This window comes from Chanos chanos, chromosome 9 (genome assembly GCF_902362185.1).
Source record: "Chanos chanos chromosome 9, fChaCha1.1, whole genome shotgun sequence".
NCBI lineage: Eukaryota > Metazoa > Chordata > Actinopteri > Gonorynchiformes > Chanidae > Chanos > Chanos chanos.
Window position 1 is genome coordinate 26,566,338 of NC_044503.1, and position 17,146 is coordinate 26,583,483.

General features: G+C 40.8%; 2 protein-coding genes across 2 annotated transcripts; one reads left to right on the plus strand and one right to left on the minus strand.

Annotated features, from left to right (window-relative positions):
• Positions 1-5,140: 5,140 nt before the first annotated feature.
• efhb (EF-hand domain family, member B) lies at positions 5,141-10,157 on the minus strand. The gene is made up of 13 exons (XM_030785074.1): positions 10,092-10,157; positions 9,882-9,944; positions 9,471-9,614; positions 9,072-9,252; positions 8,747-8,857; positions 8,073-8,202; positions 7,444-7,527; positions 7,204-7,271; positions 6,959-7,113; positions 6,294-6,501; positions 5,917-6,150; positions 5,447-5,628; positions 5,141-5,287 (listed from the first exon to the last, which is right to left on the minus strand). The coding sequence occupies exons 1-13, from the start codon at positions 10,155-10,157 to the stop codon at positions 5,141-5,143; spliced, it is 1,773 nt and encodes a 590-aa protein (XP_030640934.1).
• Positions 10,158-11,127: 970 nt separating this feature from the next.
• rab5ab (RAB5A, member RAS oncogene family, b) lies at positions 11,128-14,882 on the plus strand. Its single transcript, XM_030783932.1, has 6 exons — positions 11,128-11,256; positions 12,833-13,062; positions 13,834-13,985; positions 14,184-14,306; positions 14,492-14,585; positions 14,759-14,882. Exons 2-6 carry the CDS (start codon positions 12,897-12,899, stop codon positions 14,872-14,874), a joined length of 651 nt encoding a protein of 216 aa, XP_030639792.1. The 5' UTR covers positions 11,128-11,256; positions 12,833-12,896; the 3' UTR covers positions 14,875-14,882.
• Positions 14,883-17,146: the final 2,264 nt, after the last annotated feature.

Below are 17,146 nucleotides of genomic sequence, written 5' to 3' on the forward strand. Positions count from 1 at the left end.
ACTATCTTTTTTAAAAATGTAACTATTTCCACTCTCGACTTTAATCTTTTCACATCACAAGCTTTCTTGTCTTTCACATGAGCCTGTAGGACACAGAGCTGTTTTTGTCACTGAACAGCACACTTCATTTTGGTCTGTGTCAGCTAAATAAATTTGTTAACCTTCAAAGAGGCATATAGGTGACCTTTAGACCAGGAACCTTGTGTTAAACTCTCTGCCATCCCATCCCATTGACAGAATCTAGGATTTCTTTTCTTAAACACACATGGTCAGTCTGTGTGACACACGGGGGCAATAAAATGATTATGAGCGCTCTGTAACTGGCTTTAGTGTCCTGTGGAGGTGTGTGTATGTGTATGTGTGTGTGCGTGTGTGTGCGGGTGCGTGGGTGGAAAGGGGGGGGGGGGGGGTAATAATATTTTGTATTGAATGCTCAGTGAGAGTCAGTACAAAATGTTCTGAGATGTTTGATAGATGTAAACAACAATGCCACTTGTCTCTAGAAAAGCAGGTTAAAGGTGAATGAGTTAGGGACAATGAATGAAAGGGAGAATGTGTGACCACTGGGTCCAGAGGGTTGCTAGCCTGATGTAGTAATGTAAGGTGGCTGGTTCTCCTAGGCCTGTTCTTCTAATGATTGTTCTTGTTGTGGCACACATGGCAATTGAACTTAAAGCAGCAGCCGCTATGCTGCTGCAACAGGTCTCTTACTGTTTTTTTTCCCACAGGACAAAAGACTTGAAGCAGAACAAGCATGTTCAATGCTTCTACCATTGTTAAATGATAGAAATTTAATAGAAAATAATGGAGTACGTACCTGAGAACAGCTGTCAACATACACGTGTATTTCAGTTTAAACCGGTGATCAGTAAAGGCAAAAATGACATTTAGAACTGAAGTCTGAATAATGAGTAGAAAGGAAGAGCATGGAAAGCATTCCCTAAAGAATGCCGTGGGTGCATAGAACCACAAATAGAAACATGTTTAGACAACTTACACTGTTGTTCTAATCAGTTCTGCGTGTTCCCTATCATGACCATGCAGCCACATTTTGGCTTCGTCCATTACGACCTCAGCATGAAGACCGTCCAAAACAAAAGTGAAGTCGGCGATCGTGTGGTTCGTGAAAAACAACTCTGGGACATTGCAGTGACTAATTGCAGTGGGCTAAAGAATCATCGAAAACACCAAGCCTTCCTCTTTTGGTGGGTCACCAAACTATGCCAGTTAATAAGAAATCAGTCACTGTGAATAAAACAGTTGCTATGACCAAAGACAGGTCACAACAGCTCTGTCAAAACAAGCCTGATTCTGTGAAATACATGATTTATTAATATCCGCGGGTGTCTCCCAACTTCTAATAGGATAGTGTACTTACTCACTTAGTTGGCAGTCAGTTGTAAACGCTCGAGATAAAAGCTGCGTTTATTGAAGCGAGGCGCAGTCTGAGACAGACACCGAGGACATTTTCTTATCGCGGCGGAGATAGTAAAATTATACCCATAAGATGATGTAATAACCCAGTGGGAACACAAGCGGTGTCCTTGTGGTGTTTTTGTGAAACTCTGACAGTTTTTTGCCTCAGGCTGTACAGTGCAATGCCCTCACATATTTTCATAACTTTGTATTGTAAAAAAAAATATGCTGAATGGTTATCCTCGGTCACTGAACTCTCATAATTCTATTCCACATGGTGAAATACTGTACTATAGAGAATTTAGACAGTGACATGGGAAAAAAAAACCTTGACCCAGTGCAAATATCATAGAGTACATGGAGTTGGTGTGATCTAGGTAGGGGAATCAATAGGTAAACTAGATCATCAGGGTCATTGGCCTCTTGTGATAGCTTGACCAGACACACTTTCTACTGAATGTTTGACATCTACTTGTCTTTAAATGTGTAAATTAAACAAACAAACAAGTAATAAACAAACAAACAAACAGTATCCAACTACGCTTATCTACAACCTGTTGACAAGCTGAGATATTAACTATTAAGCTGATAGAGCAAAAATACATGCTTTTATTACCGACATCCGTCTGACTCAATTCATGACCTTCAGTCACTCAGCACATTAAACGGAATTTAACACTTTAACAGAACACTTAAGACTTGGATTTTACCAGATCCCCTTTAATTCATTTTACACACAATGAAAGACCGATAAACTTTTAGTGATCAGTTCCCTTAACGAGGTCTAAATGATTGTGTATCTTAAAATAAATGTTTACTTTTGATCATTGCTGTTTCTTCAGACAAGTAGGTTTAGGGTTGAGATATAAATGTATGACAACCAATCTCAAATCCAATCCCATGACCTGCATTAATCCGTAACAAGGTGCAGGTGAACACGTATTTGTGTTAGTCCGCGACAGCCCCTGGAATCTATATATATATATATACATTTTATGGCCCCCCCCTCATAAAACACAGGTGAGTGTCAGTTCACCTCGGTAAATAAACCTAAATCATTCCCATGTCTGAGCTCCTGTCACCTGTTCCACAAAAGACATGTCTAGAATGCAAAACAAGGCGCTCTTAATTCTTTTTTATGGTTTATGGCCCATTTTATAATGTTCTGGTGTTAAGTTTTCCCCCCCTCAGGTATTGCATAACATGGTCTCAATAAATCTTTAATCGCTTGTTTGTGAAGATGTTTATTTCAACATTCAGGTAATACTGACTTGACATACTTTACCCTCAAGGAAGCAACTGATTACAACTGAATCGCAATCTGATACCAGAAATAAATGTACTCTTAATATGCGATTAGAAGCATAGTTGACTTGACAAGACTGAAACAACTTGGTTTCGAAATTGTAATTTGTAATGTTTACTGGAACCTCAAAAAGACCTCGCATCTCAAAGCAAAATGCTGAAGCAAAGAGTGGGTTGGAAATCCTTTTCATATTTGTGTTACAGAATCTAGTTCAACCGTTTATCTTCTTGGTTTCTTGAAGTTTTGTTCCTCAGTTTTGATGGTATAAGTTCTCACCATAATCCAAAAACTACTTCCCTCTTCAAGAAGTCAAACTGAAGATGTGTATCAAGACTGTAGGTATGTTGAGGGCATTAACGGTTGAAGCCCCTCTCTGGCGTAGCTTTTGCTGTGGTTTCATTTGAGTCTTTAGAGGCTACATTGCATAGTCTTACAATTTCGGGTCTTTGGGGACAGCGGCAGTGAAACGCCACACAGAGAGCTGAGACGTCAGTGGATCTACAAATAGTCTCTCTTGCACCTACTTGTCCTCAGCCACATTTTGTGTTCTTACTGCCACCTGGTGTTTATTTCACTTAAAGCCTAGCACGTAAATTCACCCAGCCAAACTAACTGGTTCTACACCCTAAACTACACACAACCTTTTTAGTCTTTAAAAACATAAAATCTGAAAATTTTAATAAGAGACATTTTTAAAAATAAATAATTGGCTTCTCTATACCTGGCCGATTAAATATCCTTTATTTTTGTCTTCAGTATTTTTTAGTTAAGGAAGCTGACACAACAGCTCTGCTGGCTCTTTTCTTAGAAACATCATACATCTTGTTGAACACGTGAACTAAGCAGAAACACTGAGTAAAATGGGTTTGGTTAGTTAAGGACGTCTGATTCCTGTAGTGCTAGCAACTGGTAATGAATCACTAGCTGACTTTCACGAGACAGACTAACAGAAAAACCTGAAATATTACAGTTACGCTACAATGTCAAAAGGTAATCATTAAACGTTAGCGTGTATGTCAGGCTAATATAATTTTTGACCAGTAATGAAATGGAAGAATTGTGGCAATGAGCTAATTTAATCCTTACAGACAACTTGCTAACTGCTTATGTGTCATTTACCCCTTTTTTTTATCTGTCATAGATAGATGGTTTAATACTGATTTAACGCTGTTGATCTGCGCTCCAAAAACATTTTTAAAAAAAAAAAGTCCCTGGAGAACAACTAAGCATTCATGGAAAATTCAGGTGTTCTCCAAAAAAAAAAAAAAAAAAATCAGTCAATGTTTTGGAGAGCGTGTCAGTACGGTGAGTGGAAAAATACGGAATTTTTGTCTTTCAAACACACCCTCAGAGATGACAAGCTGACTTTTTCATCCCAAATAAAGAACAGCACTTCACAGGGAATCAGATACCTGAAAACTCCCTCACATTCTTGGAAATGCTAAACAGATAAACATTACTCACACAAAAGCATTCTTTCTCCCTATAGCTTCCCAGTATTCCTTACATCTATTCGATTTGTTTCCACTGCACTCCTCAGAGAAAATGGCTGCTCTTTACCAGTCTTATTTTCCCCATCATAACGATATGGAAGGTAATCCAGCTCTCGTGGGAAAATGACTGCAGCATCTTGACAGAGCTGCGCAAAAAAATTCACGTTCTCCTATTCCGTCCTAGAAAACTGGAATTCCATTATGGGCCCAATCTGTGAAAGCCTTGGATTACACCGTGAAATGTGTTCCAATCCCCACACGGCAAAACTGTGCTGGAATGTTGATCAGGCTTATGTTGCAAGTATGGTCAATATACAGGGGCAAATTGTTTGAGACATTTGTTTGGTGTAGTTTGAAAGCATAAAAGATGGTGTGTGTGTGTGTGTGTGCATGTGTGTGTGCATCATGGCATTCAAACACTTTGGGTAGCTTTTCTTTATTTACGTAGATTATCCCAAACACAAAGCACTCTGGCAGAAGAAGGAGGTACCCCTACTTTCCCAGAGAATTTCAAAAATACACTGGGTATCTCACAAGCTTTTCACCACGAAACAAATTCTTGATACCCAAAATAACCCAATGTCAGCAAATTAAAATAATCAAAAACAATAATAAAATTAAGAAAACACAGTATATATGTTCATAGCTCGCAAAAAATGTCTAACTTGTTGTGAGATGGAGGTGGTCTGTAATTTATAAAACAACACTGGTGTTCTGACCTGACAGATTTCATCGTATAATTGCATGCCTTTGATTTTATGAGTTTTAACACTTAAAAACGTGGTTTGAATACTCTCTCAAGTTACGTCGCAGTGATATGGTTTATTCAGCCTCTTCAGAAATTTGTAGACCTCATCAAAACTTAAAAGCTTCTCGAAACAAAATATTAAAAAAGTTCTGCTCTTTGAAGAGAAAGTATTTCGGTTTAATTGGCCTGGAGTTCTCGGAGAACATTTCGGAAGCTCTCCACGCACACTTCTCCTGCCGGATGTCTCATGGACGCCAGATTCCACGCTTCATCGAACGTGTCTCCAGTGACGCTCTTACCCACGTTCTGGAAGATCAGGGCCATCTGGAGTAGATTAAAGAATGAGTCCATATTTCATAACATTGCGCTCATTGAAACTGACATAACCATTTGTAGGCTATTCTTCAGTTCAAATAACACAATATGAATTGATTAGCTTTGAGTAATTAACATGAATGAGTGTTTTAGTAATTAAACGTTCACCTCCTCCTTGGTGCGTGGGGAGAAGAAGTGCTCCTCGTGGACCCCCCAGAAGGAGTGCAGGGTAGGGTTGAGAAGATCGTATGCTGTGGCCTGGTCGCCGTAATTTGTCCTGTCGCTTATCCGCTTGATTCGTGGGGGTGGCAGATCTGTACGAACTGTCGGAATCCCGTATGTGTGATAATCTGTGACAAAGGTATCGGGAAATAAGAAATTCTCATTTTGCTTAAAATCTTTCATGTTAGCGCTATATGAAAAATGTTGCGAAGAGTAAATATAAGTTGCTCGGAATTAGCATGAATGAGCACTTAATTATTACTGACCCCTGGCTTGTGTTAAATGACAACAAGTTGTCAAACAAAGTGAAAAAAGGTTCCTTAAATATCTGAGAAAATGTTCAGAAATCTTCATATAAGCATTCGCTGGCCACAGATCCCAATGCTTAAGTTGAAATTTGCGCGAGTTTGACTTACTGGCAGTAGGAACTCCCCCCACAACGGCTCGGATAAGAGAAGAGGAGGTGATGAATCGGTCCTGCGTCGTCCTGGGACGGGGCAGAGTTTTGGGGGTCTTCAGGCTACCCCCCACCTCAACTGACTCCAGATCATCAGGCCTAATAAGGGCTCTGGACTCAGCCTGATTCCCTGGATCTGATCCCTGCAGCTCCTTTCTCTGCATGTTAGCCGGGGCACTGCTTACGTCACGCTCTACAGAGTGGGGGACACCCAAACAAAGCCGTTCGTTTACATGAAGAACAGAGCTAGACGCCACAGGACACGTGTGAATTTGGACAACACCGCTCACTCTGGGACGTATATCACGACCACTGAGTTAAGGCATGTGAGTTCACCTTTGGTAAGAATCATCTGCTCGGTTTTATTGATGGGCATCTTGTCCTTCCAGTTCAGAAAGTTAGCGAACTCTAAGAAGTTGATGTGTCCGTCTTTGTCAACATCACAGTAGTCCATAATGCAGTCAAGCAACGGACCGCTAATGTCCAGGTTAAACTGGCGACACACATCCAGCAAGTCCTCCTTATCTATCTTTCCTTGGCCTTTCTGCGCAAAGAGATAAGGGGCATGCACAAAAAAAGGCAGCATAATAAATTACTGAAGTAAAGATTTACAACTGCAGCCAACCAGCGCTCGAATCGACCGAAGCTCTGATCGTTTCTCTGACGATTTCAGGTTAAAGCCTTCACAAAGTTTGGGTCCTTTGAGTTTATTTCTATACGTTATCATTCAAATTCCCCAGGGGTATTGCTAAAACCTCTTTAATAATAGAAATCTTCAGCTTGATATCTGTCACTTGCAAATGTGATCCATTTCATTGATGTGTAATACCTTCATACAGCACATATGAATTATTCATCCCTGTATTATCAGAGCCTGTTTATGAAGTTAGGAGAGCCAAAAATGTCACATTGAGGACATAAACCATTAATTTATGACAGACATTTGTGGATATTTGTCAGCAGGGTGTGTTAGCATGTGTGACACCAACACAATTCCTCACCTTGTCATAGTGCCGAAAAGCCTGCAGCAGGGAGCCAAAGTTGTGAAAGTTGGCCTTTTTCAGGTGCTGACGAACGGCAGTGACAAGTGTACGCTGTCTGTCCTTCCCCCAGAGGTACTCCGTGGGTGGGGTACAGTGCAGGAGGTCACCAAGACCTGTAGACAGAGTGAGCAACTCAGAACTGAATTTTAATGGATTAATGGAGAAAGCTGTAACGCCTTTGCAGAAACGAAATCAGATATTACCAAAGTTGTCAGGGCGCATCAAAATTCCAAGTGTGCGGTTTGGTGCAACGTTCATTGTCTCTGCTATTCTAGAACAGATCGGATGGTACTCACATTACAAAAAGCGTTCACGTTTAATGCAAAGTTCTCTTCAGTTAATTAACATTAAGACATAAATGAGAGCTGACATATCAGGACTAACACATAAATTACATGTCACAGGAGTGTGAGCGCCACGTCATACGTTTATGTTGGACTTACGGATCATGCACTTTGCCGATCTGGGGCTGTGTCCTCTCTCTGAAGTCATCACAACGCCTTGAAACACACTTTGCACTGTTACCCCTGAGAAAGAGTGAGACTGGTCGATAAGAAACCTAACTTTGTGATATTCATTTGGTCATAATGTTTCTCTGTGAGATAATGATTCTGTTACAGCATAATGAATGCACTTATCAGAACTAATGCTTTTCATTAAAATGGCTCTGTTTTCTGTGACAGAGAGTGTGAGCACCCAGTATTCAACATATTGCAGTGTCAGACTGATAATAATCATTTTAGATTAGATTAATATGAGTTAAGTGCATAGAGTGAAAAACTATATACTATAATCTTATATTGTGTTTACATATGCATGTGTGTAAATATGTGTATGTATATATGTATGAATGTATGTATATGTGTGTGTGTGTGTGTGTGTATATATATATATATATACTATATATATTATAGTATTTGTAACACAGTTATTGCAGATAACATAGGTTCGAGCAAGTCGAGCAAGTGACGTCAATTATTGTCCCAACATTCTCCAATCTCCCAAATCCATCTATTTAAAAATGTGTCATATTATCTTTGATGGAAACATGCAGCTAAAAACCTAAACCTACAGCTGAGTGTCACTTCGCCAGTGGAGGGACTTTGAAACATTGCGTCCATCGTTGTAGTGAGGAGTGGGAACTCCAAACCTGCTGTCTTTCCCATAGGAGGTCCAATCATACTTCCTATCCACTCGCTCTCCTAAATGAAGTGGAATAGCAATATTTCAGTAATAGTGGTGTTTGAGACATTACAACATGTTGAATCACCCATACTCATTCATTCTAATTAGGGTTGCGGGGGGTGCTCAGCGCTCACTGAGCGAAAAGCGGGAAAACATCCTGGGCAGATCGCCAATCCATCGCAGTCACCCATACTCATTATGTCAAAATAAGAGAAATCCAAATAGAGTCTACAAAGCCCATTTTCATATGAAGTTGCAATGATTATCTAAACATGATGAGACTCATTCACGTAGTTTAGTCACGATCAGTGAAAGACATTATGATCTGCACAGATAGGTGTGACTTCCTTAGGCGTGTGAATACAACATCTATACAAAAATATTGGTTATCCAAATTATGAACTAGCAGCAAACAAACTAGGGTCTTATTTGTCAAATCCCACCGGTTGGGCCTAACTATATGGATAAATAATTGAAAAGGCATTAACTTGACAATCCATAGCATGTACAGAGCCTGTTAACAATTGCAGATGCATGAGCACCGCACTGGCTACATCTTACCCGCAAAATAGGCATTGTGTGAGCGGATATACTGCTGGTGTGCCTCCAGAGCCTCTTTCTCCACCTGCTCAGCGGTTTTGGGTGGATTAACGATCTCACTTGCCTTTAAAGCTGAAGATGGATTTTCAAAAGTAAACAAATAAATAAATACTTTTTAAACTGGGCTGCTACACATTTTAGCCAGATGGACTGACGTTAACGTCATTTTGACCTGCTAATGTTTTGCCTGCGACTTTATGAAATACTCTGACCCCTCGCTGGTCATGTTGCTGGTTTAGGAATAAAGGAGCAAAAGTGTGCTAAAATAAAAACATGATGTGCGCACGTTCGAGTGACTTGACACCAAAAGTGGTTTTATCCGCGTCAACCCAGTTTGGTAAGCCAGGACCCTGCTTCTGTGATTTTCCAAGAGGAGCTCTCTGATTGCTGGCATAAACAGCTTCTTGAAGCTGACGCAGCCTGTGATGGTAACGTGTCTTGGGTGTCGGGTTGATGAGTGATCCTCCCTATACATGTAATGCAAACACAAGAATCAGCATTTACTCTCAGTTCAACATTCCTAAGGCTGTTTGTCTTCTGGTTCGGTGGAATTAAGTTCCTCTCAACAATGAGACAACAGATGAAAGCTCGATTTAATGCAATCACTGGTGTAAATCTTCACAATCAAAAGCCTTAATGAAAACATTTTTATGAGCTGATTCATAATGTTCTCATTATTACTCACAGTGATGGAGGCTTTCGTGCTAATTCCGTGAGTCACAGTACTGGCAATGTCAGGGTCGTTAGCCTTCCCATAGAAAACGCGAATCACCCCTGGACCGGGACGAGTGGTGTTCAGAAACTTTCTCACCACCGGTGGCGTGACAGGCTAAAAAATGATCGAAAACACTTTTGAATCAGTATATCGCAGGGCAGAAATAAAGAAAGTTTAAAGTTTTACTTATACAAGTAGATCACTTTCCACTGAGCCCATCTCTTAATAAAAGCGACACCGCTGACAGACTTACATCTTAGTTGTGTGTTACTACTCTGTGATTCAGTATAATCACTGTTCAAACGTAGGTTGAAGTGCATTTTTTGAAGTTGAAGTTATTAGCGTGGCCTTTTCATTAATTTAGTTTTGAATATGTCATACCTTGGGTATTATCTCCTGAAGACAAGTCTTGGCCCTGTCACCGACCGGTATGAGTTTCCCTGCCTTTTCGAAGGGGAATAAATAAACTATTTTAGCTCAGTGAGTAAACTTACAATTTCACGTACAATTCATTATCAAAAAGTGTTTGGTCACAGATTAGCACTGTAACGAACAACAGCATGTCAATGAGCTGAAATTTGGTAGCCTTACCGCTCGTATAGTCGGAAATGTGTCCCTTAGTCTCCATTTATTTCTGCTCCCTTCTAAAAGAGTCATATTGTGCGTTTCCAATATTTCAAATTGTTCAATTACTTAATGTCGTCTGGTAACCCGAATAAAACTAATAAAACTATTTTTTAACATATTTGATGCTGAAACGAGTGACAAAATCCAGACCAGCTAGCTAAAACCATGTAGTACAAAGTGTTTACATGCTGTCACTTGGCAACTCCGCGGACATGTGGACTGTTACGCAGTTTACAGTGACGCTCAAGACAGGTTCCAGAGGGAAACCTGTCCACTGCAAAGCTAATGTGTTTGCTACACTGGTAACCGTCTGCAGGCTTGAACCGTTAGACACGTTTGCTACCGAGATTTAGAAATGTCCTGTTCATGTCATGCGTCGCCTTCTATCAATCCATAGTGTTTTACTGTATTCTACCTGCACCAAACCACGTCTTTGCCTTGTGCAAAATAGGTTTTTATTATTAATGTAGCCTACTTCTCAATCAGCAAGGCCAGATAAATAAAATCCATAACCAAATCCATACTGATGGAAAATAAATACTGTCAAACTAAGTATGATCAACTTTTCAACTCCCTGGCAGTCCAGCAAATTCAACAGTCCACTGGCGGACAAACGATCACCTCTGGTGACCGATTACACCGGTCTCTGACAATATTTGCACGCATCGGTTTATCATCCTAACAAACACCCACACTCACTAAAGAACTGCGTGTTTATTTATGACCAGTGTGGGTAAACTAAGCAGTGGGGGTAAAGTAAGGTTACGGTTTGGTTGATGATGTACATTTATATTCATTATTCTTTACTATAGTTTATATTTCAATCTAATGAACGAGGCAGGTCTAAAAACTGTTGGGAAAATCCTAATTCGGTCACTAATGAATGGGGAGAGGTCTGCAGCAATTCACTTTCTTATTGGCTAATTTTCTCTCATACGTAATCAGTTGTCAGTTCCAGTCATACGATCTGTCATCCATCGTTTTGATGCAAAGGGGAAGTTAAAAGATCTGGGAGGGAGGCAGAAGCTACCGGGTAGAAATTCCGACAAGAAATTTGGAAGTGTCGCTCAATTGTCAAGTTTCTACTGGACGTCATTTGTTGTTTTCGCCTGGACATCAGGTAGAATTGGTATGTGTTAGTTTTAATGGAGTTGTTTGTCGTCTGCCATAACGGCTATCATAGTTAGCTCTCGCATAATTGTTCCCTTAGCCAGCGGCTGGTTAGCTTGCCGTCGCCTACGTCGAGGCCTATGCATTTTAGGTGTTGAGGTTAGCTAGCTTTTCCATTTGCCGATTGCTTATAAAATGACAGTTTTACAGATATCTCGGAACTCTAAGGTCATTGGTCATGTAAACCTGTTGGTTTGATTGGTATTATTGTATATGGCCAGCAAAGCAATGAGTCATTTCTTGGTTATCGGTAGAATAGCATAAGTGAATTAACCTCGTCAGCTAGGCTAATGCTAACTGTGCTAGGTCAGCTTCTCTTATTTGATCGCTCGTTAGGTTACCAGTTGACGTAGCGAAAGTTAGTGGATGTCATCATACATAATGGGAACACATAAACAAGCTTTAGGCATCTCATGTATTTCGCTGAGGAATTTTCCTGTTCTCATCGCCTCTTAGCAGCGTTGCTAGTTGTCTGACAAGCTTTTGAAAATGTCCTAACGAGCTAATCTGGCTAGCTGTGTATCATCATTAGTAACTTAGGCTAGCGTACAGTAGCAGCTTGTTGCTTGATTTAGCCCCTGATTGTTTACCGTTCGAGGAACTGCACTGTGAGAATTCTGTAGCCAATGTCGAAGGAGATGTTTGCGTATCATTCTCCCTGTTACATCACATGTTTCTTACATTGCCATGACGCCAGCTGGCAAGCAAGCTTTTCACGAGCAAATTCTAAATCAAAAGTCGTTTGTACAATGTTTTGTTAGCTTGTTAGCTAGCGAAGGCTAATGGCTGGTTCTCAGACAGTGAGCTTTTGCGTCGATTTGTGCTTTTAGTTTCCTTATTTGGTTTTCATGGAACAACAAACAGTCAAGGAAAGTCAATAGGCAGTCAGTATGTTGACATAAAATTACAATATCTTAGAATTGTACTGAATAACATGTAAACAACGTAGTCGCGATAATGTTGTTTACTCAAAATCAGCTAACTGTGGGGTTGGTTCTGATAGGATACCGGAGAACGTAATTGGCAAAGATTATCTCTGTATGTCGGTCTTGCTAACTATTGTCACCATGTTTGCTATTTGTGGTCACAACCGTCACATAACACAGCATTGAACCAGAGTGCAAGGACAAAAGTCGGCTTGACACGATTCACATTTTCCTGTGTCAGCGAAGAATGGCATGTAAAGATCTACTTTTTACGATTTGTTTTCATCTTGGACAGGCCTGCCGGCGGCAACATGCTCATGAACTTAATTTTTAAACCCGTGCCTTTAATGATTTAAACAGCCAAGCACGCAGTATGTCTCACTTCACATAGTTCATCGTATACCAGTTCTCTTCTAATTGTATTTCTAATGCAGTTGTATGAAATGCTTAACACAACAGATATGTGGTGGTAGTATCAAGATTGATTGTTTAGTGCTGTGCAAAGTACACAATTAATATCTTAAGAAGTATTACGTCATGTGTCATGACCATTTTAATTAAGAGCTGTCAAGAAACTTCCAGTCATACATCATGTCTTTATCCTGACAGTTCTGGGAGTGACCAACTGGGAGCCATAACTTTGAGTCCAGAGCAGGAGACTGGGGTGTAGGTCATGGCAGGTAGAGGTGGAGCTACGAGACCTAATGGGCCAAATGCCGGCAACAAGATTTGCCAGTTCAAACTAGTGCTGTTAGGAGAGTCTGCTGTGGGGAAGTCCAGTCTTGTCCTCCGCTTCGTCAAAGGCCAGTTTCATGAGTTTCAGGAAAGCACAATAGGAGGTAAGACGGAGAACAAACACTCCATTGTAGGCCCGTCAGTCCTCTGGGTTAAGTTCATACTCTCCGAAAAATGATGATGCATTTTTAGTATCTCCAATCATGTATGTGGATTTTCTGTCCTCTGTAAAGCAAAACCAGTTTTTGTGGTATGGCTGATATGAATCAGATGGTTTTGTCATGCATGTCAACAGCAAAACAACTAATTGAACAGTCTAACATTTTGAAGTCCATTCTTGAGGCACATATTTGGTTTTGCTTCAGGTGGCTCATAAGATTGTATTTAGCAAATTGTGGTGATGGTGTCAGACAGGTTGGAGTTTAAATGGAACTGGTCAGAAAATTAGACAGAACCAATGGACACAGCACAAACTGGGAGCTTTAATATGCCTTTGGGGTGGTTTTAACCCAGCCAACAAAACCCATACCCAGTTGTACAAATTATTTTTGTAGCAGCATCAACATCCATTGTTGAATGTGTCCATTGTATATTTGTATATTTGCCCCTGCATTACAATTACCAGCATAATAGTTTAAACAGAGGAGCTAGAAATGCCTTGCATGTAAAAGTGTACCTTGTCAGTCCATTAACGAATTAGATTTTAGGGGGAGGGGCGGGGCAACAACAACAACAGCAACAGAAAAAAGGGAATCAGAAGTGAAGCCCACAGAAGCACGTACAGATCAGAAATTTCCATCAAATTCACCTCAAATGTGATTTCATAACACTGTTTTCGGGGATTCCTGTAACTGTAACTGTTTGGCCCAATCTAGCTGCCTTCCTGACACAGACAGTGTGTTTGGACGACACGACGGTGAAATTTGAAATCTGGGACACGGCTGGTCAAGAACGCTACCACAGTCTGGCACCCATGTACTACAGAGGGGCACAGGCAGCCATAGTGGTGTATGACATCACAAATGAAGTGAGTCATCCCCTTTTTTCTTCTTTATGACACCGTCAAATGGAACACTCGACTAGTTCAACAACAATGCAGGGATTTTCACCTCAGCTTTTGTGATGTCACGGGCGTCTTGTGTTTGTGTAAACAACGGCTGAAAGGGAAGCTTGCTTACCATTTGAAGCCTGCTCAGTGGAACTAACCCTGTGTTTTCTTTCCTAGGAGTCATTTGTGCGAGCAAAGAATTGGGTGAAAGAGCTTCAGAGACAAGCCAGTCCAAATATTGTAATAGCCCTGGCTGGAAACAAGGCAGATCTTGCAAACAAGAGAGCACTGGACTTTCAGGTTGGTTGCACTCGACCGGAAGCTCAAACGATTTGTTTCCTGTGTTGCAACAAACTATTGCTTGTAGGAGCTACACTGTTTCTCACTACGTCTCTTTGTCTGAGGCTTCGAAACCTTATCAGTGAAATACATTGTCCCTACTCTTACTTCACTTTCTCTCCCTTGTGACATCTCATTGAACCTAGGATGCACAGTCTTATGCAGACGACAACAGTTTGCTGTTTATGGAAACGTCAGCAAAGACGTCGATGAACGTGAATGAAATATTCATGGCAATCGGTAAGTTTAATGGAACGTCTCCATCAACTGTCCGGTCGCTGTTGTCAGATTTCGCATCTTCTGTATACGCTGTGGTGCAGACACTTTCCAAAATGAAACAGAGAGCTTATAAACTATGTAGTCTCACATTCTCTTGTTTTTTTTTGTTTGTTTGTTTTTTTTTTGCGTTCCAGCGAAGAAACTACCTAAGAGCGAACCACAGCCTGCGGGCGCAAACAGCGGGCGAAACAGAGGAGTGGACCTAACAGAGACCGCCCAGCCCACGAAAGGCCCCTGCTGCAGCAACTAAGCACCTCCTCTACCCCCCCCCCCCCCCCCCCCCCCCCCCCCCCCCCCCCCCCCCCCCCCCCCCCCCCCCCTTCCTCACCTCCTAAACTCTGCATCACATCTGGACATGGGCCTCCTCCTCCTCCTCCTCCCATTCTCGCTCCCTGGAATAGCTAAAGACTCTGTATAGCTATGTTTCTAATACTTTTTTTTTTTTTTTTTTAGCTTTTATTTTTAAGAAAATGCGTACGTGAGCGCAGTGGATGCATGTATCACTACAAAGCCTAAACACACGTTTTTTTTGTTTTTTTTTCCTTAAACTTTACTCGACGGGAAAACTAACCAATTCAACATAGTGAGAGAGAGAGAGAGAGAGAGGGTGAGTCTGAGACTGGTGGAGTGTGTGTGTGTTGTCGTAGTGTTGAAAAGGACTGATTTAACCGATGACGAACAGTAAAACGACCTCAGTTGATGGGGTCATAGCGAACCCGATGGAGAGTTTTTTGAGTTGGAAAGTGTTTTAAATCTTGGCTCTGACACGTTTTCACGCAATCTGTGTCTTGTTAGAAGTAACAGACCCCCAAACACTCCCAACCCACACCCCCCCCCCCCTCCCAACTTGGCCCAAGAGCCAAGCTGGGCTGGCTTGAACAGTACTGGAGCAGTGTCAAGCAAGGGCTCTGATTCATTGTAACAAAGCATTCCTCCTTGCACTTACTGCTACAGCAACCCCCCCCAACCCTCCCCTCCACAGCAGGGTTTATAGTTGTACCGGTCGTCTTACTGGCCGCTGATTTCCCGATGCCAACACTGATTGAGTGGTAATGTTTTTCCTGATGAGATTATCACAATACTGGTGCCTGGCCACTGCAGTGCATCCATTACTGGTCTGGGTATAGAGTGGGTCCCAGTTTTTTTTCGATTACCAGTGACCAGACTGATTGGATTTGATGGATGGGTTGGTGACCATTGAAAATGTCTTTTTAAAGAATAAGAACAAAGCTATGGTGATGGTCAGCAAAACCTCTTATACATACATACATACATATATAGATATATACACTCACACACACACACATATTACTTTGAACTTGGACTGTGCTCCTGTTTTGTGTTATGCATCTGTAGCTGTTGCATTGTAAATGCAATGAATCAGAAAAACAAAAAAAAGATTTTTTTTTGACTGTTATAGCAACAGGTCTGGAGCCTTAGTCTCCTATATTGTCCATAATAGTTCAGTCAGTAGTCCTGATTAGTCTTGGCCACAGCCTAATCGAAATGTCGCTAAAACCTCGGTGATGCATCGTATTCATTATTTAACGGCCGTGGGGAGTCGGTATGTACCAACAGTTACAAAAGAAAAACAGTGACATCAAGAAATATACTGTGTCGCTTGCAAGTGTTTCATCTGGGAAAGCTATGTTTGGTTAGACATCAGAGAGGGAAATTGCATGTTGTAATCTTTTAAGCGACTGCATCAGCGCAGTTTTTTTTTTTGATTGGACTAGGGTCAAACCGGCTGTTTAAAGAACAATGTGTATGTTATATTAGAAACACCATATGTCTTGATGCTACTGTTTCTGACCACTTCTGTACCAAAAGCTTGATTTGACAGTATACACTCTCATTAATTATCCAGTTCCCTAAAACAGCTAAGCTATTGATTTGAATCATATACTTTTTTTTTCTCAGAAACCCGTCAAATAATGTTACTATAGTCTTTTTAAATGTATGTAGTGTGATTAACAAATCAACTAGAAATTTATGCCGTGGTCTGTCTTGTACTTTTTTTTTTCTCAAAATGCTATTTGTTTTTATTTTAAAGAGTCCTGTCAACTTGCACAATTTTGAGTTGTACTTTTAGTTATGAGATTTGTGACTGCCTATTGTATATGAAAATTCAATCGAACTGAGATGAACTGCACCAGGATTTTCAAACCTATCGCTAAAAAACATCACAGGTAGCTAAATAAACTAACTGGCAGTTGTTCTGTGAGCCAAAATGGATGCAACAATGTAATAACATTAACACTGAGGGACTGATTGATTTTTAATGTCCAGGTACTTGTTAATATTTCCAATAAAGGGGGTGAATTGTATACATCCATGCTGTGGACATTTGATTCAGTTCTGATATATGTATGGAAGATGTGTTTTGTCATTGACCAAACAGACCTTACAGTGAATCTTATTAATGCTAATGATTTTGAATGAACGGGCGAACAGGGTCCAAGGCGGGTTGGGCTTTCTTTGTTCGAAATTTTGAATGAACAATGAACGGGGTCCAAGGGTGT